General features: G+C 45.9%; 1 protein-coding gene across 16 annotated transcripts in view; it reads left to right on the top strand.

Annotated features, from left to right (window-relative positions):
• Window positions 1-23713, top strand: part of PRDM2 (PR/SET domain 2) — a 127473-nt gene that overhangs the window by 81648 nt on the left and 22112 nt on the right. For 11 of the 16 annotated variants that reach the window (XM_070252991.1, XM_023635748.2, XM_023635752.2 and 8 more), the window contains one exon: window positions 3450-7839. The exons of 1 other annotated variant lie outside the window; for it this stretch is intronic. In XM_070252991.1, coding sequence (XP_070109092.1) covers window positions 3450-7839 — 4390 coding nt within the window. Of the gene's footprint in view, window positions 1-3449; window positions 7840-11220; window positions 12766-23713 lie in introns of those variants that run through there. 4 more of the 16 variants (XM_070252981.1, XM_070253023.1, XM_023635749.2 and 1 more) reach the window with 1 other exon arrangement.

Raw genomic sequence — 23713 nt, 5'->3', positions numbered from 1 at the left:
GCTGCTGTTAAAGTGAAGTTCTTTAAAGATAAGGATCTTGACAGTCTTGTTCACCAGTACCGGCATGTGGTAAATATTTGTCCCGTGAGTGGGGGAAGAGCTGATTAACAGCCTGGAGAAGTGAGGGTAGCTCTGCCTCCCCCTACAGGCTCCTACAGAGCCTTTCATTTTTTTTTTAATTAATTAATTTTTTAAATTAAGATTATGATAGATTACAACCTTGTGAGATTTCAGTTGTACATTATTGTTAGTCGTTGTGGGCACTTCGCCCTTTGTGCCCTCCCCCCACCCCCCCCCCCCCCTTTTCCCTGGTAACCACCGATCAGATCTCTTTGTCTATATGTTAACTTCCACCTATGAGTGGAGTCATATAGAGTTCGTCTTTCTCTGTCTGGCTTATTTCGCTTAACATAATACCCTCAAGGTCCATCCATGTTGATGCGAATGGGACGATTTTGTCCTTTTTTATGGCTGAGTAGTATTCCATTGTGTATATATACCATATCTTCTTTATCCAGTCATCAGTTGCTGGGCACTTAGGTTGGTTCCACGTCTTGGCTATTGTAAATAATGCTGCAGTGAACATAGGGGTGCATGGGACTCTTGGAATTGCTGATTTCAGGTTCTTAGTATAGATACCCAGTAGTGGGATGGCTGGGTCATAAGGTATTTCTATTTTTAACTTTTTGAGAAATCTCCATACTGTTTTCCATAGTGGCTGCACCAGTTTGCATTCCCACCAACAGTGTATGAGGGTTTCTTTTTCTCCACAACCTCTCCAACATTTGTCACTCTTGGTTTTGGATATTTTTCCCAATCTAACGGGTATAAGGTGATATCTTAGTGTAGTTTTGATTTGCATTTCCCTGATGATTAGTGATGATGAGCATCTTTTCATGTGTCTATTGGCCATCCTTATATCTTCTTTGGAGAAATGTCTGTTCATGTCCTCTGCCCATTTTTTGATCGGGTTGTTTGTTTTTTTGTTGTTGAGCTGTGTGAGTTCTTTATATATTATGGAGATTAATCCTTTGTCGGATAAGTAGCTTGTAAATATTTTTTCCCAATTAGTGGGCTGTTTTTTTGTTTCAATCCTGTTTTCCCTTGCCTTGAAGAAGCTCTTTAGTCTGATGAAGTCCCATTTGTTTATTCTTTCCCTCATCTGAGGAGTTATGGTGTCCGAAAAGATTCTTTTCAAACTGATGTCAAAGAGTGTACTCCCTATATTCTCTTCTAGAAGACTTATTGTTTCAGGCCTAATCTTTAGGTCCTTGGTCCATTTTGAGTTTATTTTTGTGATTGGTGAAAAAGAATGGTCAATTTTCAATCTTTTACATGTGGCTGTCCAGTTTTCCCAGCACCTACAGAGCCTTTCTTAACTCTTGAAGTGTGAACAGTAAGAGGGGCCTAGTCAGCAGAGACTCAGGTGGTGCAGTGAGAAAGCAGCATCCTGAACCATCCCCATGAGCCCTAAGTGCGCTGTAGCAGCTCCTCTCTTAGGGCTCCCTGCTGTCCCTGTTTCCTCCCCGCCACTGCCCCACTTCTGTGCTTTCCTTTATCACTAAACTTGAAAGGGTGGCTTATAAGTCTTCCTGTGTCGCACTCCTCCTTCCATTCTCTTAGGAGCTCCACAAGGCTTTTGTCCCCACTACTCCACTAAAACTGTTGTTGTCGTGATCTCTGTACCTCCGTCTTGGTAAACGAGATGTTCGTTTCTCCTCTTACCCAGCCCCTCAGCGGTTCTGTACAGCAGATTGCTCCCTCCTTGAAACTTTGTCCTTAATCGAAGGGCCGGCACTCTCTTGTCTTTCCAGACACCTCACTGGCCATTTCTCCAACCTCTGAGCACTGGAGTCACCCGAGGGACAGTCTTCCCTCCACACTCACTCTCCGTGTGACCTCACCCAGTCCCAGGCTTCAAATACCGTTCCTAGTCTGAGGACTTGTGCATTTCTAGGCTCAGCTTCTTTGATGAACTCAAGTCACGTATGACTGACTACTTAATATCTTTACTTTGATATCGCTTGGGTAGCTCAGACTTCAGCACATCCAAGGTAAACTCTGATTCCCCCCAACATGCACACGTGCACAGAATAAAACTGCTTTTCCCTCAGTCTTCTGTAGTTTTATTCTACAGGATTGTTGCACTTGCCATGGAATTCTCCTGACTCCTTTCTCTCACCACAGCCAGTCAACAAGCACTTCTTGTCAGCTTCATCTTCAAAGTGTATCCAGAGTCTGACCATTTTCTGCCACCTGCCATGCCACCCTAGTCTCCCCACCCACCCTGCTTCTGCAGGAGTAGTAGGCTCCTCTCTTGTCTCTCTGCCCCCATGCTGTCCACCTAGTTTTTTCTGTCTCCCACGTAGCAGCTGGAGTGATTTCTCTTGAATATAAGTCTGTCATACCATATTTCTCTGTTAGAACTTTCTGGTAGCTCCCTGTTTCACTCAGTCTGAAGGCCAACAGCCTCCAGGTCCTGCATGAGCTGACCTCTGGTTACCTCTGATCTCATCTCCTGCTCTCTTCCCTGCTGGCCCTCCAGCGCCCTCCAGCCTTTCCACCCTCCTTGCTGTTCCTTGAACATAGCTGGCATGTTCTTGACTCACAGCTTGTACATCTGATGTGGCCTCTGTCCAGAGGGCTTCCCTCCCTCCCCTAGATATTTGCATGACTCATTTTCTTTAGGTCTCTGCTCAGCTGTCACCTTTCTATTGAGTCCTTCCCTGACCACCTGTCTGCCATCCACCTCAGGTTGGGCTAGGCTGGGTTTCTCCCAGGCGTGGAGACTCAGGTGTGACTTCCGATTTCTGTTTCCTTCTTGAGGTACTCCTGAATTCTCAGTAATTTGATCAGGCTTGGGAGAGATATCGCTGAAGTTTCTTTTACTTAAAAAAAATTCTGATCACAGATTCTGGAAAATATTTTAGCTTCTAAATAGATAGTTTTGGTCAGAACGGAGAGAATCATTTCATTCAAGACAGACTACTAAGACTGTAACCTGGTAATATATTTAGCAATTTCCTTGTTTCAGTTTAGAATCATGAGAAATTGGAGTTCACATTTAGTCTCCTGAAATTCATTGTCAGCTACTCCAGTACAATTTTAAGCACTACAGTTTCTGTGAATGAAAATGTATGTATATTTCTGTGACTAAACACAGACAGGAATCTCGGCTCCACGTGGGCCTTCTTTGTTCATGTGTTTATCCGCATGCCCGGCATGGCCTGCTACATGGAAGCTGCTCTGTAAGTACTTGTTGAATGAATGAGTGAGGTGGATTCTTATCCAGTACAACTTGATAAACGAGAAAGTAGAGCTATTTATTGTTAACAGAATCTCCCTTCCGCATTTTAGGTGATAAGAGAAATAACGTAAATGACAAGAATTGATCACGAAGTGGCTAGTTTTTGCCCTCACTTCTGTGCTTCTGCTTCTCTGTTTTCTAGGTCCCAAAGAAGAGGACGAGAAGCCTTCAGCCTCAGCGGCTGAGCAGACAGCCGTTCTTCAGGAGGTGGCCAACCAGGATGCTCTTCCAGAACTAGATGTCCCTGCCCCTGCCTGCGAGCCACGGACAGAACCAGATGAGGAGCTGGAAGCCACAAATTGTGAGGTGAATGATCTGGAGGAAGAGGAGGAGGAAGAAGAAGATGAAGATGAAGAATTGGAAGAAGAGGGGGAAGAAGAAGCCGACACGCCAAATGAAGGTTCTGTGAAAGAGCCAGAAATACGGTGTGACGAGAAGCTGGAAGATTTATTAGAAGAACCAAAAAAGACTTCAAAAGAAGCTCTTGAAGACTCTCCAGAGGTAACATCTGTTATCAGAATTCCCAAAACTAAAGAAGAAGCCAATGGTGATGTATTTGAAGCATTTATGTTTCCCTGTCAGCATTGTGAAAGGAAGTTTACAACCAAACAGGGGCTTGAACGTCACATGCATATCCACATATCGACAGTCAATCACGCTTTCAAATGCAAGTACTGTGGGAAAGCATTTGGCACACAGATTAACAGGAGGAGACATGAGCGTCGCCATGAGGCAGGGTTAAAGCGAAAACCCAGCCTCACACTCCAGTCATCAGGAGACCCCGCTGATGGCAAAGTGTCTGGAGACAGTGCTACTCCAAAAGAGGACTCAAGTCCTCCCAGTCTTGGGCAAGACTGTCTGATCTTGAATTCAGAGAAAGCTTCCCAAGAAACAGTAAATTCTTCTGTTGTAGAAGAGAATGGAGAAGTCAAAGAGCTTCATCCGTGCAAATATTGTAAAAAGGTTTTTGGAACTCATACTAATATGAGACGACATCAGCGCAGAGTTCATGAACGTCATCTGATTCCCAAAGGGGTGCGGCGGAAAGGAGGCCTCCTCGAAGAGCCACAGCCTCCAGCGGAGCAGGCCCCACCCACTCAGAATGTCTACGTACCAAGCACAGAACCAGAGGAGGAAGGGGAGGCAGATGACGTGTACATCATGGATATTTCTAGCAATATTTCTGAAAACTTAAATTACTATATTGATGGTAAAATTCAGACCAGCAGCAGCACGAGTAACTGTGATGTGATTGAGATGGAGTCCAATTCGGCAGACTTGTATGGTATAAATTGTCTGCTTACTCCAGTTACGGTGGAAATCACTCAAAATATAAAGACCACACAGGTCCCCATAGCAGATGAGCTTCCTAAAGAGCCTTCCAGCAGCACAAACAGTGAGGCCAAGAAACGGAGAACTTCTAGTCCTCCTGTGCTACCCAAAATTAAGGCTGAAGCCGAGTCTGACCCTGTAGCACCCTCGTGTTCCCTAAGTCTGCCTCTTAGCATAGCGACTCCAGAGGCCGTATCTTTCCACAAAGAGAAAAGTGTGTATTTGTCATCGAAGCTCAAACAGCTTCTTCAAACCCAGGATAAACTAACTCCTCCTGCAGGGATTTCAGCAGCCGAAATACCTAAGTTAGGTCCTGTTTGTGTGTCCGCTCCTGCTTCCATGCTGCCTGTACTCTCGAGTAGGTTTAAGCGGCGGACCAGCTCTCCTCCCAGTTCTCCACAACACAGTCCTGCCCTTCGAGACTTTGGAAAGCCGAGCGATGGTAAAGCAGTGTGGTCTGATGGAGTTCTAAGTTCGAAAAAACCCAAATTAGAAAGTCATAGCAACTCACCAGCATGGAGTTTGTCTGGGAGAGAGGAGAGAGAGAACGTGAGCCCGCCATGCTTTGATGACTATAAGGGATCTACAGAGTGGGCAGCCAGTTCTACTTTCAGCAATGTGTGCAACCAGCAGCCACTGGATTTATCTAGTGGTGTAAAACAGAAGGCTGAGGGTGCAGGCAAGACTCCGCTCCAGTGGGAATCTGTATTAGATCTCAGTGTGCATAAAAAGCCTTGTAGTGACTCTGAAGGCAAGGAATTCAAAGAAAATCATCTGGTCCAGGCAGCCTGCAGTGCTGTAAAGAAAAAGAAACCAACCACCTGCATGCTACAGAAGGTTCTTCTCAATGAATACAATGGCATTGATTTACCTGTAGAAAATACTGCAGATGTGACCAGGAGCCCGAGTCCTTGCAAATCCCTAGATCCCCAGCCAGATCCTGACCTGGGTCCTGACTCTGGTTTATCTGCCCCTGCTGTCGGGTCCCCACCGGATGTTTCTCCTTCATCACCTGCCCTGCAAACATCTTCCCTTTCTTCCGGGCAGCTGCCTCCTCTCTTGATCCCAACAAATCCCTCTTCCCCTCCGCCCTGTCCTCCAGTGTTAACTGTCGCCACCCCACCCCCTCCGCTCCTTCCTACCGTACCTCTTCCAGCTCCCTCTTCTGGCGCGTCTCCTCCTCCATGTCCCTCTCCACTCTCGAATGCTGCTGCACAGTCCCCACTTCCACTTCTTTCTCCTACGGTGTCCCCCTCGCCATCTCCCATTCCTTCTGTGGAGCCGCTCATGTCTGCTGCTTCACCTGGGCCTCCAACACTTTCCTCATCTTCTTCCTCCTCTTCTTCTTCATCTTCATTCTCTTCTTCATCTTCTTCCTCTTCCCCTTCGCCACCCCCTCTCTCAGCAGTGTCATCTGTTGTTTCCTCCGGGGATAATCTGGAAGCTTCTCTCCCCATGATATCTTTCAAACAGGAGGAATTAGAAAATGAAGATCTGAAACCCAGGGAAGAACCCCAGTCTGCAGCTGAACAGGATATTGTTCAGGAAACATTCAACAAAAGCTTTGTCTGCAATGTCTGTGAATCACCTTTTCTTTCTATTAAAGATCTAACCAAACATTTATCTATTCATGCTGAAGAATGGCCCTTCAAATGTGAATTTTGTGTGCAGCTTTTTAAGGCTAAAACTGATTTGTCAGAACATCGCTTTTTGCTTCATGGAGTTGGGAATATTTTTGTGTGTTCAGTGTGTAAAAAAGAATTTGCTTTTTTGTGCAATTTGCAGCAGCACCAGCGAGATCTCCACCCAGATAAAGTGTGCACGCACCATGAGTTTGAAAGTGGCACCCTGAGGCCCCAGAACTTTACAGATCCCAGCAAGGCCCATATAGAGCATATGCAGAGTTTGCCAGAAGATCCTTTAGAAACGTCTAAAGAAGAGGAGGAGTTAAATGATTCCTCTGAGGAGCTGTACACAACCATAAAAATAATGGCTTCTGGAATAAAGACGAAAGATCCAGATGTTCGATTGGGTCTCAATCAACATTACCCAAGCTTTAAACCACCTCCATTTCAGTACCATCACCGAAACCCCATGGGTATCGGTGTGACGGCCACAAATTTCACTACACACAATATCCCGCAGACTTTCACTACTGCCATTCGCTGCACAAAGTGTGGAAAAGGTGTTGACAACATGCCCGAGTTACACAAACATATCCTGGCATGTGCTTCTGCTAGTGACAAGAAGAGGTATACCCCTAAGAAAAATCCAGTACCATTGAAACAAACTGTGCAACCCAAAAATGGTGTGGTGGTTTTAGATAGCTCTGGGAAAAATGCCTTCAGACGAATGGGACAGCCCAAAAGACTGAACTTCAGTGTGGAACTCAGCAAAATGTCATCGAATAAGCTCAAATTAAGTGCATTGAAGAAGAAAAATCAGCTTGTCCAGAAAGCAATCCTTCAAAAAAACAAATCTGCAAAGCAGAAGGCCGACTTCAAAAACACTTCCGAGTCGTCGTCGCACATCTGCCCGTACTGTAATAGAGAGTTCACGTACATCGGGAGCCTGAATAAACACGCCGCCTTCAGCTGCCCCAAAAAACCTCTTTCTCCTTCCAAAAAAAAAGTTTCTCATTCATCCAAGAAAGGCGGGCACTCGTCACCTGCAAGTAGTGACAAAAACAGTGGCGGCGGCAGCCACCGCAGACGGACAGCGGATGCAGAGATTAAAATGCAGAGCACGCAGGCTCCTCTGGGCAAGACCAGAGCCCGCAGCTCGGGCCCCGCACAAGCCCCACTGCCCTCCTCGTCCTTCAGGTCCAAGCAGAATGTCAAATTTGCAGCTTCGGTGAAGTCCAAAAAACCAAGCTCCTCTTTAAGGAACTCAAGCCCGATAAGAATGGCCAAAATAACTCATGTAGAGGGGAAAAAACCCAAAGCCGTGGCCAAGAATCACTCTGCTCAGCTCTCGAACAAGACGTCCCGGAGCCTGCACGTGAGGGTACAGAAGAGCAAAGCTGTCTTAAAAAGCAAATCTGCTTTGGCCAACAAGAAAAGAACAGACCGGCTCAATGTCAAATCTAGGGAACGGAGTGGGGGGCCAGTCACCCGAAGTCTCCAGCTGGCAGCTGCTGCCGACCCGAGTGAAAACAGGAGGGAGGACAGCAGTGGCAAGCAGGAGCTGAAGGACTTCAGGTAAGTGTGTCTTCAGGGCCGGAGGAATTCAGAGCTCAAGAGAGTTGGGGGGGAGACGGTTGGAAGAAAACAGTATACTTGCCCAAGGGCGTTTTTTTCTTTTTCCTATATAATTTTGACATAAGCGTTTAAAGGCTATAGCTGTGGCTTAAGTTGGAGGCATGAAGAAGGGTCACTGCCTTGGCCGTCGTGGAGGTGAGCACCCAGCTCCTGTTTCAGACCTAGGACGCGCAGAGTGCTGCCATTTCTTTAATAGGGCCAGTTGTGAATTGAATTTGAAACCGTGAAAAGCTCTCAGAAGTACCCTATTTTGAAAAAATGAAATTCTCTCAAACTTCCTTCATATCTTGGGTGATATCTCAGTGTCACTTGTCGTATTTCCAGCCATAGATCGCTCCTTGTGTTAAGATGAATCACTGAGTTCATTGAAACCATTTTGCAGTCTTGTTTGCTGGTTGTGGCCTCAGCATAGTTAAAGCACCTGAGAATGCCACTGTTATTCATGCTTGCTTTTATTCTGTTTTAATTAAAAAACTTCCCTCATGGGTTAAATGAAACCCACCACCACCCCATATTCCTTTGAGAATGCCTGCTGTGCCCCCGCCCCTCCCGTCTCCAGGCTCAGGGTAGGAATCAGGCCTGATTCCCAAGGAGCAGGGGGCGGCGCTCCGGTTCTCTCGGGCACGGCGGTGACTCAGGGCAGGGCAGCCGCATGGCTCAGCGCCTTGCCTTCCCCGGTGATGGGGTGAGACCCCCTCCTACATCTGAGGTGATTTTACTGCTGGCTTCTGTGTTCTCCCTATGTGAGGAACTGTTATTAGTGACAGATAAAAACATAGGGCAATAGTTAAATTTGTTACATTGACTTCTCAAACTTTCTAAGTTGCTTAAATAACCTGAGTTGATGTGTGCTCTTGGAATTCCTGCTGTTTCCTGAATCATGCCTGCAGGCCAGTCTCATGTGAGATTACTCATCATCAGATAGAATTTCTGCAAAATTTTTAAAAATCTCATCTCTTGAGAGTGAGCTGCCTGACACTAGGCTTTCTTGGCTGTAACTTTCAGTGTCTGAAAATTCTTTGGTGTTTCAGGCAGTCAGCGTTAACTGGGGAATGGCTGCCATTTGGGAGAGGCTGTGAGGACTCAAAGGTGCTGTTGCCACGGCACAGTTGATGAGGTGGAGTTGTTGGTGCCGCTGCCTTGAGTCGTGGCTACGGAACCATTAGCCGAGGCTGCTTGGAGTGATTTACTCTAGGAATAAAGGATCAGACTTTTAAAAAGCTGCTTCATAAATGTAGTAAATAATCAGTTACCGTGGGTCATAGTCAACATCTGGTCTCTGACCATGGCACATGCATTTGTACCATTTGGGAGCTTAGCCCTGGCGAAAACAAGCACCTGTTTATCAGCTGATAAAGCTGCCTGCCCGTAGCAGTTTCACTGTGTACCCGTTTGTGCCCAGTCTGTGTTCTGGAAGTTCCACAACAATAGAACATTCTTAAACTGAGTCCTTTCCCAGCTTAAAGAACCAGAATATGCCTCTTTTCACAGATTGTACTAAAAACATCTCCTGGGTGGTTGATGCTTTAGAATGCACTGTGTCCCCTTTTGTCTCCAGTCTTGTCTGAAAGAATCACTCATTTGTACTGGATCCCATTTAACAGTTTAAGGGTAAAGTTGATATGAAGAATTAAAGTACTGTAAAGAAAAGTTCCCTGAGTAGCTGTAGATTTATGAAGTTCGTTCAGGTAGCCTCTGAGCTCATCCAGTGCTTTTTGAAGAACCCTTAAGACCGCAGAGGACCGAAGTGCCTCATAAAAGTGTGTGTATTCTTTGCTCCAGTTAGTTTTAATTATTTTGCTTTGTTTGATAGTGAACAGCAGGTTACATTGCTGGAGTGAAATTTGAAACGCAGAAGAATCAGATAAGAAAACATTAGTATTGTCCTAACTGGCAGATGGTAGGAGCAGGCATCCAGGGTGGCTGTTCCCTTTGGTGTGTGTCCCTGGAACTGTGCTGCGGACGCGTCTGAAGGACGTGTGTCTTACACAGGGGTCCACTTAAAAGTGACTATAATAATTTATGAAGTATTTTTGGGAATTAAAACGCGCATGTTCAACAGGACATGTATATTTTGATTATCTGGGCATAAGAGTGGGCAGTTCTTCAGCGGGTCTGTTGCAGTCTTCCGCACCTTGTAGTGAATTGGGTATATAATCAGGATTCCTAAAGTCAGGCCTGGGGATGTGGTGGTTCATCAGCGTCCAGCCCGGGGCTCTGGGAGAGTAGGCCTCGTCCTCACTTCTTGTAGTGTTTTAGCTGTAGTCTCCTTTCCTCTTCAGTATATTATTTCTACTTGTCACTTTTATTCAGGGGAGGTTTCATGGCACGTGTTTAGAAATACTTTCTTTTCACTCTGTTTTCAGTGAGTTTGCTTCCCTTGGCTCACTGCATAGTCAAGGACTTAGCGCAGAGCTGGCAGCGCCTCTGCTCCTGTGTATTTCATCATACGCAACAGTGATTAAGAGCTAGTCCCCAACACTCAGACATTGTCCATTTGAATGCCAGTTAGGATTCCACAGATTTTCAAGTGTATGCTTGTAGACGGCCTTGTGAATGAAGTCAGAGTTTTCCATTTAACATTGAGGGCTCAGCAGAATTTGCCAGTTGGTCACGTACTGGAGAACAAGCCATTGTGTCGATCTGGGTATAAAAAAGACTGGTGCTCCGAGTCCTTTTCTTAGGATAAAGCAGCAAAGGCCACCAGGCAGAGCACCCATCTTTAGAGTCTCCTGTGACAGCTCTTAGCCCACTGGCTCCTGGGTTGGGCTCACTGTCCACAGTTAGCCATCGGAGCCTACCTGTGGCTTATTGGGGGCTGAATTTAGGTCCGTGGCTGGGGCTGCTTTCATTGGGCTGTAAGACAAAGGACAGGGAAGGAGGCACGTTCTCTGCTCTCCTCCTTCCGTCTCTGGTCTCTGTAAATCCAGAGGTGTTTTTACATTCTTTAATGCTCCTTTTAGAGCAAGTTTTTCTTAAATGCTGTGTTCCCATTGTAACCAGTCAAGATCACTTAAAGATGGAGAAGCAAAATGAAATTCCAGACCAAGTTTTCCCATTTACCGTGAATCAATTAAAAAAATAAAAATATGCTGATTTCCCACATCTGTCTCTGCCTCACCACTCCAAATAGACCTGCTTGGGGCCCCTCCCAGCGCGTCTCTTTTGAGTGGGGTACTCTCAAGTTCCCGCATACCTTCAGAGTCATTCTGTTGCTGTCTTGACATTTGTCACATGGTCTACTCACCTTTTCTTTAACATGGTCAGTTCATAAAAGGTTATGTTATGTTGTCATTTATCTTCAGTTTTCTTATTTTCTAGGAACTTCCTGTAGAAAAGCCCCCCAAACAAAACAAACCTTAATTGACTAAATAAAGATATTGCATGCTCAACTTAGGATAAGCACTGCGGCAAAGAATACGAAATCTACCAAGCTTGCAAGACCATTGAAGCTGACTCAAAAGTGCTCACACACAACCGATTGCCAGCAGGCTTCTTGTCCCAGTTAGAATCAGGCATCCGCTTCCTCGCTGGTGCCCACCATGCGTACTGGGCTCCCGGGTGATTGAGATGCAAAGAGGAGGGCGCTGTAAGATGGGCTAGATGACCTGGCTCCTCGTCATGGGACTGGTAACTCAAATCGAGTGTGGCCCTGGTTTTTGGCACATAACAGAGAAAGGAATAATTTGAACTTAACCTTGCAAAGCAAGTCCTCTGCTTTCTCAGTAGTTTGTTGTAGATTTCAGGGATGACGAATTCTGATGCACTCATTTTAAGACGTTTTGGTCACACACCAGCTCTTGATGCCTTTCTTTTCAATGAATTGTAGACAGAGAGGCGCGTTTAGCTTCTCTCTCAGCCTGCTTTTTATCACAAGCAGATTGCCAGCATAATGGAGAGGAAACCAGATGGGATATGGACTCTTTTTTATGCCTCTTCCAGTGTCATGTTTATATGTCCAAATGGACGTTATCCTCTCAGATCATTATCTGGCACTAATTTATAACTATTATATTATCAGAGACTATGTAGCAATATATCAGTGCCCAGGATGCATCACAGGCCTGTACAGATGTAGGTCTACACGTAAGTATAAATGAGCTTACATACCAGCTTTTCCACTGCAGTCTCTAATAGAGATTAAAAAACGACAAATTGGCCTCTTCCTGAGTATCTAAGTATCATTTCTCCATGCATTATATGCCTTCCCCCTAATTAATGACTGAGTTGGTGGAAAATGGTTAGGTTTATTCATGTTGTTTTTTGTTCCCAACTTTAAAATAATCTACCTCTTAAAATCTGTAGTTTTTAATACTTGTTTGGTGAATTTGTGCCACTTTAATCCTTTCACTATCATTCCCATTTTGTTACATTTCTGTTACGGGGACTTTGTGTTGAAATGTTGTATAAAGCATTTGTAGTAGTTTAAAAATAAAATATTTAAAATTATTTAAATTGTTTTGGACGCTTCAATTGTATTATATGTGATTTACATTTTACATTTTTGTTTGAGTTGTTAATCTGGAGAGTGTACTTGTATTGAAGTTTGCTGTTAGTTATTTTATTGTTTCTTGTTGGAGAGTGATATAAAAGACTATTCTAATGAAAACATTAAAATTTGCAATTTCACATACAAAAGGGGTTGTCCGTTGATTTTAACCAATGTAGCCTTGAGGGAGTGGTTCATCATAGACAAGTGACCAGCGCTGTTTGCTGTTTTTCCCCTTTCAGCATGAAATAAACCCTTTGAGTTTGTCAGATGTATAAAAAAGTTTTTTTATGCTCTTGCTAGCAAGCACTTAATAACTAGGGGGGATTCAAATGATTCATTTTATATCATTGTAACCAATAAAAACACTTTCTAAACGCTTGTGGAAGGACTGCATTTTGTACGTCACTGGGCGCAGTTAAGGGAGAGCACGGAGGGGGCGTGTGGGAGGAGCGTTAGGGGCTGCCCCGTCACAGGCAGGCCGGCCAGCCTCTGCTCGCCGGTTTCTATTTGGCATGAGCTGAATATTTGGTAGTCAGACTGCTTATATACCATCCAGAGGGTAGACAGGCAGCAGGACGGACAGTGGCCCTAAGAAGGGCCTTGTGGACTTTTTTTTAAGAGTGAACTAGAGAGTTTCCTATGGGGTCTTGGCTTGTTAACAGTTTACTCTAGTTTGGGGTTTTTATTCTTATGGATTCCCCGAAGAAACAAAGAAGTTGCAACGTGTTTTAAGGTTTTGTGGAGTTGCTGTTTTTTTAAAAGTGGTTGAATATAAGCCATTTCATAAAGTCCTACATGATAGCACTTGTGTTTCTCATACTTTCTTTATATCTCTGTGACATTCCTTCTTAGGGAAAGGTGGTAAAGCTGAAGATAGGATCAACCTCCCTTGGTCAAATGTTCGCATTTCTGGCTTACAACATCCCTGTGTTAGAAAAACCCAGCGGGGAGGGGGAGGGGGCGGGGCTGACGAGGTTTTGCAGTGGATTTCAACATTGTGTTAAGTGCTCTTCTAAAGGGAGTGCTGAACACATGCAGCGCCCTGTGAGGAGGCGGCCGTTGGGGAATAGAAAGAGCTCGGCTCTGGAAAGGACGATGGTTTCCGTCTTGGAGCATCTGCTGGCCATTCTTTCGTCCCTCCATGCCATCAGTGAATGGGCACCTGACAGGCGCCTTCTAGCCGCCTGTGTCCCTGCTGCTGGTGGCTTAGCCTTGGGCAAGTTATTTCGCTTTCTGCATCTTAGTTCCCAGTCTGCCAAAAGTGAGGAATGGAGTAGATGGTCTGAGTTTTTCTTCTAGAAGGAGGTCTTTTTTCCTGGGTGCAGATGCTCACAGACTCACGGGACTGAAGGAGCAGGGCGAGGTCTGTCTTGTGTCGCTATTCTTACAGCAGTGCCTGAGCGTGGCAGGCACTCGGCTGTTTCCTCAATGGAGGAGTCCCCAGGAAGTCACTTAACTCATATCTTACCGGGAACAAGTTCTCTCAGTTTGGTGGTTTTACTCTTTATGGAGTTAAACGTTTTAAAACATAGCTAAAGCCTTATGTCTCTCCTGCTATTTTGAGGCGTCTCACCATGCGTCTGATTACAAATCCTTTTTTAGGCTATTTTTACTTGGTTACTACAGGTACTTTCTAGCAAGGTATTTTACAGAAGCACATTAATTTATTAAGCACCTGCTGTATACCAGGCTGTGTTCTAGGTGCTAGATTACATCAGTGGACAAAATGCTGAAGTTGTGGAACTTATATTTGCATGGTGGCTTTTTGCTCTTTTTTACTTCATGTTCAAAACCTCCTCACTTTGTCACAACTCTCCAAAGACTAGGTGGTCAAGGTGGTGCTTCCAGCTTAATATTTGAGACCAGATGTCTAGATGACTGCAGACTTTTAATACTTACGTTAAAGTGACTTTACTTAAATTAGAACTCATTTAATGCGTTTGATATTTTATGTGGGTTTTGATTTGATATCAAACCTCAGTTTGAATAGATTGACTTATATCCATGAAAAAATTTGTAAAGGGCAGTTTACCTTGAAGAGCGGATGAGAGTACAGGTGGGTGAGAACAGGTTGACTCAGGTATAAAGGCCACGTTTAAAGTACTCCCGAGACCAGGCTGATAGCTAAAATGGTTTGCCATTTCTGTCGTATTTGTGGAGGCCCGGCAGCCCATGCCTCTCCTGGTGGCACCAACCCTGCTGCTGCTGCCTGGGGTGCAGTCTCAGCGGACGTCCTGGGGAAGCACTGCCGAGGGTGTGTTCAGGAGCCTGGAGAGTGACCACGCTGTGTGGAGGGATTTGGGAAGAGCGGGAGAGCTGGAGGTGACTGCAGCGATGGCTCGATGGCCCGGCGCCAGGCCCTGGCTGTGAGCAGACGGGAGCCACAGCCCTGTCCTCCAGCGCATCGGTTCTCAAACGTAACCCAGATTGGTGCTCAAGCTCCGGGTTCCAGGGCCCTACAACCAACCTTCCAAATGAGACAGTTTGAGGGGGGCCCTGTGCGCTCTGTCGTTTAAAGCCCCCAGGTAATCTCAGTGCACACTGAAGAATCTCTGAGTTTATGTTAACGAATGTGTGAAGCTCCTAATTGCTGAAGTACTTGTGTATTCTCATTTGAGCCTCTCAGTGCCACGTTGAATCCTCAGACTCACCCTGCAAAGTAGGTACTCTCATTGTTCCCGTTTTTCTGAAGGCTGGGGGGCAGAGGGTGAAGGGCTGTTGTGAATGGTCTTGAGCCCTGGGCTGTAGAGAGGGGTGTGTGCTTCATGGAAGAAGGGGTGCTAGGCCTGACGGAAAGAGGAACAGCGGCCGCTGCGCAGCTTCTCACCATGTCTATTCCAGAGCCTCCCTCCTGGGGCCTTGACTCTCCCTGGGAATTTGCCTACAGGATGCCGGGCCTTAAATACACAGTGCTGTGGGCTAAAAAAATAGAGTAGAAACGAGATCCAGATTGGTGGGAATGGGGACATCCATCTTACCATTAACGTTCTTTATAGAAAAAATGAAAACACCCAGTGTCAAAAAAAAAAAGTTGAACGAAACTTGAGGCTCGAGTGGGTGTGTTGTAGAGGAAAATGTGGAACTGCTCATCGGTTAATGTGTTCAGGCTCGAGGCCCCAGGCTCCCATTTGGGGACCGCCCAGGCCACAACCCCGTGCCCACTCCTCAACCCCAGCCACACTTCACTTCTTTCTCCCACTCCCGCCCTGGTGCTGCTTCCTTTCCAAGTGCTGCTGGAAAGGATCTGATAAACTCTAGGGGGAATTCCACATATCTCTTGGATGCTTTCTGTGTGTGAGGTACTGTGCTAAGTAAGCATTTTGTGCACTTGACTCTTGACAGTAACACCGTGTGGTTGGCATCATTTACAGACGGAGAAACACCCCGGGGAAGTGATTTTGTTCAAAGGTCATACAGCTCTCAAGTGGCAAGCTAGGATTTGAACTGCCTCCAAGCTACGCCATCCTGTTGATGATTTTTATAGTGTTTTTTTTTTTTTTTGAAGCTTCATTTCCTCTAGATGTGGAATACAGGCCTTGATACCAAGGGCTTTTCCAGCATTGGCGGACATGAGAATTGTTGCGTTGTGGGCACAACCAGTGCAGCGAGAGCTTTGATGAGGCAGGAGCCGCTCCTGGGACAGTGAGGCTAGTCTCATGCTGGACTCTTGGGATCTGCTTCCACCCGTGTCATAGACCTCTCAGGTCCAGCTGGCTTTCTAGATCAGTTGTTGGTTAGCCAACAAAAATCGGTTTAATAGAAATTAAGCTCATTATAATAGTATCCTTTGATTTTGAAAGTGGCTCTGAAGAAGGGTCTGGGGGTCATGGGGAGTGTCCTCAGATGTCACTTGAGAAGTTGACCTGTTGGGCATTAGCCCAAAGAGAAAGTTGGTCGGCTTGCCTTCTCACCTCAGCGAATAGTGTGTCACATGCAAAACAAAGGGTTAAGTTTCTGCCAGTGGTAAGTTGTTTTGAAAGTATAGGATTAGAGCCTGGAGGGTGTGTGTAGGTTTTGTTTACTTTCTAGATTAAGAATAAGAATTGGAAAAACCATCGCGCCTCTGCATTAAATTACTTGCAGTTGCGAAAATTAATTCTGTTGTGAGCCATTAAAAGGGGCTTGGAAATACTTTTATGAGAGAAAACTTGCCGAGCTATTGGGGTCATGGGATTTGTGCATGCTTTTTTTTCTGCCTCGCTTGTACCAGCTGGATTCCTTTTCAGCTTTCTCTTACAGAAAGCGACCCCCGAAATTCAAGCGGATGTTCCAGAGAACGTGAACACTGTCTGGAAGAAGTTAGTGCCTAAATATGCCTTCCCGTGTCCAGTTTATAACCTACAGCAGGAAGCCAGACAAAAAACCCCACGTTTTTGAACATTCTGTGACAGTGCTACCCGAGTTACTCAGTGAGAGGGGAGAGAGCTGGGGTGTCATTTCAGTAATGACAGAAAGCTGCAAATGGGTTTTATTTAAAGTACAGGCTTATGTCCTGAGTCAGGGCATCTGTAAGCTAAGAATGTTTCCAGATCAGTATTTAGACAGGAATCTACTGTATAATCTGGGCTCAGATAACTACTGAGTCTTAGCATCAAATCTAAATGTAAATTTTAAACAGGAATCATTTTAAAAAGACGTGGAATTTGTTGCACAGGTAAGTTAATAACAAAAGAGTAATTAGGCCTTATGATACAGTTGTGGAAACTTTAATTTTTTAGCGTAAGAAATTTCAATTTAAAATAATTTCATTTGTTTTAATATTTAATAATTGCCAAAAATCTAATATTTTAATACTTTCTCTTGGAATGAAGTTGTTTAAAACTCATATGGATTCAATTTTCCTTGCAGTAACATTCTCCTCTCACTTGCTTTTTATAATCACATCCAGTCCTTGCCAAGCCAGCTCGAGTTTAGGAACATGTTCATATGGCTTCTATTTCCAGGCTATTCTTGGACTTGTGAATTCAGCCACATTCTCCTGTACTGATTCAGTCGGTCAGCCATTCAGAAAACGTCTCTGATGGTCAATCTGGATCATGAAGGTGTCGGACTGTAGATCTGATGGGCTCTGTCCTGTGTCCTGGGCCTTTCAGAGGACCCTCGGATGTAGCTGGCCACCATGGAGGGAGCTGAAAATGCTCCCAGCCGTCCCTCCGTGCCCAGCCCTGTCCCAGCGCTTTACAGGACTTCACTCCTCAGAAGCTCTCCCGCCGCCTGAGGGAGACAGCAGTCTCCTCGATTACAGATAAATCGACCGAGTCTGAGAGGTGCCATCATTTGCATTACGTCCCACAACTCTAAGTGGGGACCCCAAACGCAGCCCCCTCATTTGAGAGCCACGCTTTTAACTGCAGTGTGAAACCACCTAATTCACTGTGCCCATAGGTTTCACGGAGCTGTTGTGTCCCCAGCATGACTGATGCTGGTGTCACTGCCCACGGAGGGGTTTTGTTGCAGAGAGGTGGAGTAGCATAGAGGGACTAAACACTGGCCTTGAACTAGCGACCTGGGTTTTAATTCCCTGGGTACCATTTGGAACTGAGGCAGGGCACGCCGCCAGTGAGCCTCGGCCTCCTCGTCTGCAGGCATCTATGTTAAAGGAGGTGGCGTGTCCCCTTGTAAGGATTCAGTTGCTGATGGCTGTGGTGGGAATGACCACTAACGTTTATATGGGGTCAGAGACTTGAGTCCTCGCAATAAAAGACCCAGGAAGCCCTCACTGAGGAAACTGACAGGGTTTAGTAACCATCCCGGTGGAAAGGGGTAGAACTGAGATGGCGATGGTCCCTGAGGAACTCTTGGAAGAGGCTGCAGAAGAAACTGCTCATGCTTTTAAAGGCCGTGGAAGAAAAGAGATTCCTTTGTGGAAACTGACAAACATGAGCTTATGTTAGTGTCACAGAATGGGTCATTACTGCCTTTGGTGAGGATAGAACTAGTCAGAATTTTAGAAACACTCCTAGAGGCTTCTGTTATGGTCTCCTTCCCTCTCCATCTGGGCAAAGAAGCAGTGAGCGGGATGCACGGAGCGTGTGGAGGTGCGGGGGGAGCCCTTGGGCTGGCCTCCTGGGAGCCCAGGAGCCCCATAGGGGAGCAGTGCGAGTCCATGTGGAGCTTTGGTTCGGGGAGGCCTGCCGTGATTACACAGAATGGAATTCAAAGTTCAGAGTTTCCTGAGGGCCTCTTGCCTTCCACAAAAGAGAGTGCAGTGCAGGCCAGCGCTGGCCTGGTTTGGAGGTTACGCTGTGATTTCATTACAGGCAGTGGAATGTAGGTAAGGGCATTCATTGACTTGGGACCTGGAGCGGCTGATCAACTTCCAAGCAGCTTTCCCTGACCAACGGGTCTGAAATCCTGCCCTTGTCCCTCTCCATGTCCTTACTCTGCCCCGCTGTTCTTGGAGACACTTCACTCTTCCATACATTCTGTTACCCAATGTTCCGTTTGTTTACTGTCTTCCCTCCCAGAAGGAAAGTTCTCCCGTGGCAGGAAATCTGTTTTGTTCACTGCTGCATTGCCAGCGTCTGCAACAGTTCCGGCTTGTAGTAGCTACTCAGTAAATATTTGTTGAATGAATAAAGTGATTTGAATCCTGGCTTTATCACTGACTAGCACTTACCTTGGGCAAACTACTTAACCTCTGAGGCCCAGTTTTCCTTTCTGTAAAATGGCATTAATGATCAATCTGACCACAAAGGATGGTTTTGAAGACAACAGATAATAAGCCTGTGAGGACCACACAATGCTACCTGCCATAGTGTTTTTTTTAAACGTTAGCTGCTTCTGTTACTGTTATTGAAAGATGTACTCTTAAATCTCAATCTGATTAAAAGTTGTGGCCGCTGCTCAAAGCTGACTTGCCACGTATGAGATTTCATAACAGCACAGGTTGCAGCATCCGGAACATTCCCTCCTCTCTTGCTTCTGCCCAGAGAGAAGGCTCTCAGCTGACTCCTGGTCCTGCCACCAGGGACCCAGGGGTCTTGGCTGTGCCTCAGCCGGGCCTGAGCTGTTCATATGCTGACCGTAGCTGCCCCCTTCCCATGTCTGGCGCGCTCTCCCAACACAACTGAAGAGAATGAGCTATAAGACGGAATCATTTTTCAAATCAAGGTGAGAAAAAAGATGATTAACCCTTATCCAGTCACCCCTCCATATCACTTCGTCTTGGTTTTGAATCTCAAAGTCAAAATGTAAATTTTTTTAAAAGCTAGGGTCAGAAGAAAACATTAGCTCTGTGAAAGCATTGAAACTTAACCAAGGAATGCTGATTCATTGAAATAATAGTATAAGAATGATCGCTGATATTTTAAAGCTCCAGCTAGCTGCTGTTTTAAGGGCTTTACGTGTATTACCGCATTTCATCATTAAAACAACCCTTGAAGTAAATGCTTTTTATGTTCTCCTTTTTTACAGATGGGGAAACCGAGACACAGAGAGGTTAAGCAATTTGCCTGAGGTCACGGCTAGGAAACAAGTCCAGGCTGTCTGGCTCCACCCCTCCTCCTAAGTCTGTCCTGCCTCTTTGTCCCTTGGTCTGGGAAGGGAGCCCTGGCTGTGCCCAGTTCTTCCCAGTGGCATCTCCTTGAAGCGGGGAGACACGGCTTGTTAGTATGCAGCTGCCCGAGTGTGGACAAGAAGCACCGGCTGACTTGAAGGAGCTAGACATGTGGAGGTGAACGCAGGTCTTGGCCCTCTTGGTCCTGGTCCGTTTTGTATTTGTTGGAGACCAGGCTGAGTGGTTTCAGCCAGGCCCAGTGTGACGGCTGCGCTGGTGCCCCCTCCACCCAGCTTTGTGAGGGAAGGAGCAGATGCAGATACCGACTCGTCCAGGGTGTTAAACCTTACTCTCCAGTGTCAACTTTTTTTTCTTTTCTCTGTTTTCATAGAAGTCTTTCCAAGCCATGGTTGGCAGGTAGGTTTCCATCTGTGCATGGGGAGCAGCTGCCTGTGCTGCTGCGTTGAGCTGGATTCAGAGCAGGGTCATGCCCAGGGAGAGAGGGCTGGGCTGAGTGCCCGGTGTCAGCCTTGGACGCAGGAAGGGCGACGGCTCTGCAGTGCCAGGTGTTCGCTGTCTGTGGTCTAACATGTCTGCTGCTTCTTGCTTTTAAAAATGGTACCCTGGATGCTATTTCATCTTTCCTTGAAGGCTCAAGGTAACCGTCAATTAATACTTTGTTGTGGAGAAGCGATGCCCTCAGAGATAATTCAGGCCTACAGGATCCAGAAGCTTGAGAGGTGACTTCAGCATCTTTTGAGAAGGATGTGCTCCTCACCGTCTCCCTTTTCATCTGTCATTTATGGATATTTTCTGCACTCCCTGGCATCCTTCGGGCATGCTTCTGTAACCATCTGTGGGCTAGGAAGCTAGATAGTGGTCCTATTCATAGCACACGTAAATAAAGAGGTGGCCCTGTAAGCAAAGTGCACTGAGAGCAGCACGTAGAGACTGCTTTTTTCCTTTCTTTTTTTGGTGTGGAAGATTGGTCCTGAGCTAACGTCTGTTGCCTATCTTCCTCCTCTTGCTTGAGGAAGATTGTCACTGAGCTAACATCTGTGCCAATTTTCCTCTATTTTATGTGGGATGCTGCCACAGCATGGCTTGACGAGCAGTCCTAGGTCCACGTCCATAATCTGAATCTGCCAACCCCGGGCTGCTGAAGCAGAGTGTGCAAACTTAACCACTACGCCACCGGCTGGCCTCTGCTTTTTTCTTTTAAGCTCCTAAAACACATGTGAGTTGAATAAATGATTTGTGGAGAGAATAAAATGAAAGTTTGGGTGAAAGTGCACACAATGTCTTTCTTGGCGAAGATGTGTTGCCAGGTGAAGTACCTTGTTCTGAAACAGAATAGTTTTCTTGTCTTTACCTGATGCCTGTGTCCTCTAAGTTTAGCATAAATATTTTCCTTGGTGCCGAGTGCTAACGAGTGGTTGACTGTAGGGACGTAGCTGGAGATCATTCCGTCTCACTCCTTGTGGCCCTGGCTCCTGCACCTGTGCGTTGATTTGATTTCTTCTCTAATTTGGGGTATTACTCCAGAAGTTTTCAGAGTTCCTCTAAGAACCTGGGCACAGGTTAATAGGTGTTTTATGCTTCCCTTCTTCATTCAGATGTAGGCTCCTTTGACTGAACGTTATGAATGAGCTGGGTGAAAACTAGCCTGTGTTGACTTTGCCTTTGTGTAGGACCCAAACTTTTTGATGCACCGCGATAAATTGGTGTCACACACTGTCGTTGAGGCATATGCTCTGTTGAATTATTTCATCAGTATAATTGTCATGTTTATAAAAATTACAGCTACAGCCCATTAGTGCCAGCTAACAGCAGGTTTTCTTAAGGTGCTGTCCTGAGTTGAGTCAGACAGCTGCTTAGATGAGGGGAGAGTTTTGCTGGTCAGTAGGTACTGTCTTGTTGATTTCAGCTGGAGAAAGCCCGTTTCCTGCTTGTTCCCAGCTGTGCGAGGGGCCGTAGTTGGGGTCATCTCACCAGGATGTTCATTCAGGGGACCACCTGGGAGGCCTACTAGGAATTCCAGCCCTGCTAAACTGTAGTCTCTGGGGGCGGGTCTTTGAAATCTTCATGTTCATCAGCTTCTCAGATGAGTCTTACCCAGACTTCAGAATTCTCCTTTAGGGGCCCAGCCCGGTGGCGCAGCGGTTAAGTGCGCACATTCCGCTTCGGTGGCCTGTGTTCACCGGTTCGGATCCCGGTGCGGACATGGCACCACTTGGCAAGCCGTGCTGTGGCAGGCGTCCCACATATAAAGTAGAGGACGATGGGCACGGATGTGAGCTCAGGGCGAGCCTTCCTCATCAAAAAGAGGATTGGCAGCAGTTAGCTCAGGGCTAATCTTCCTCAAAAAAAAAAAAAAGAATTCTCCTTTGGGTCTTGAAAAGGAAAAAGAAAAAGTGATGTGGTAGCACCCCATCTTATCGTTTAATTTGCTTCTGGTTTTCGTTTTATTTTCCTTTGCTTATTAGCAATCTCTGATATATTTATAGCACTTTAAAATTCTCAGAACACTTTCACTTATGTATCTCCTTAATCCTAAAAGCTGCCCTGTGACAGACGAGCCAGGGCAGCCCCAGGGCTGGGACACTTCTCATCTCCCAGGATTCCCTGCCTTGTCCATCTTTGCTCTTTGTGTGTCTTTTCAAGGGGGCTATATGACTTATCTAGGACAAGCATGGTGTCGCACAGTGACCTGCAGTGTGCCCCAGCACCCACTGCGGCTCCCAGCCATAGTAGGTGCTTACTCAGTATTGGTAGAATGAAAAGAAAAAAAAAAAAAGGGAAGAAATTTCCAGTAACAATAGAACCAGAGCCACCACTCTGGTGACCTGCTCTCTAACTCATGGCTTTTTGCCTTAAAATATATATTTGGGGGCAGTTAATTATTGGCAACTGAGTAGAGAGTGTTACTTGGATAGCAAATGACCAATTAAAATCAAGTTGAAAAAAAGGGTTGGTTATTTGGTGATAGTTACAATCATTATTAAAGGCTTACTAATGGGGGCGCATCGTGAGGGTTAAGGAGGTGTAATGAAAGTCGAGCAGTACCCCAGAGAGGCCAGGAGACTGTGCCAGAAGTCAGTACAGCGTGGCTCATTAATTCAGAGATCTCAGTGAAACAGTATTCCCCGTTACCAATCCACGCCGTGCACACACAGGCTGGCTGTGACTATAATCAAGCATCCTGACCTTCCTGGACTACAGCTGTCCAAATAGCCTTTCACATTTTTAAATCCTTTCCCCCAATTTTTGGCTCTGAAAATAGGGTCATCCTCCCTCTGTCACCAGCTTTAATTCTGCCTCCTGTTACCTGACATCTTCTAAGGGGTCCCTCTCCCGTAGAGCCTCCAAAATACCTGGCAGTGGACGATTTTCCTTGTGTGTTTTCTTTCTTTTGCTAAAAATGGCAAGTCCCTTCCTCTTAGAGCTTAAATGCTGATTGCTCTCATGCTGTCATATGTACTTGACTGGGCTGTGCTGAACAAGGCTGTTCCCCAAGCTGGATCTGCCGCACAGGATCACTCACCTTGGCGCTTTCTCCATCATGCTTATGAGTCAGAGCTGCTGTGTAATGGGGTCCAGCTGATGAAGCCAGAGGGTAGGACAGAGGTCTCCCGTTTGCACATCAGTCGATCATCAAGTCCAGTGTGTTCACCGTTGCGTAGGGAATAATTGCTGTGAGAGCGTTTTGTAGAGTTCAGGGCCCAGGAGGGTACAGTGGTACTGGAAATCTTTCCAAACTTTTGTTAGGATACCAACTGTGGGTAAAATGAAATACAGTTGAAGCTCAGTTGATTTTCATTTAA

The sequence above is a fragment of the Equus caballus genome, chromosome 2 (genome assembly GCF_041296265.1).
Source record: "Equus caballus isolate H_3958 breed thoroughbred chromosome 2, TB-T2T, whole genome shotgun sequence".
NCBI classification, from domain to species: Eukaryota; Metazoa; Chordata; class Mammalia; order Perissodactyla; family Equidae; genus Equus; species Equus caballus.
Note: the sequence above shows the minus strand (reverse complement) of the source record. Positions and strands in the feature narration are given on the sequence as shown.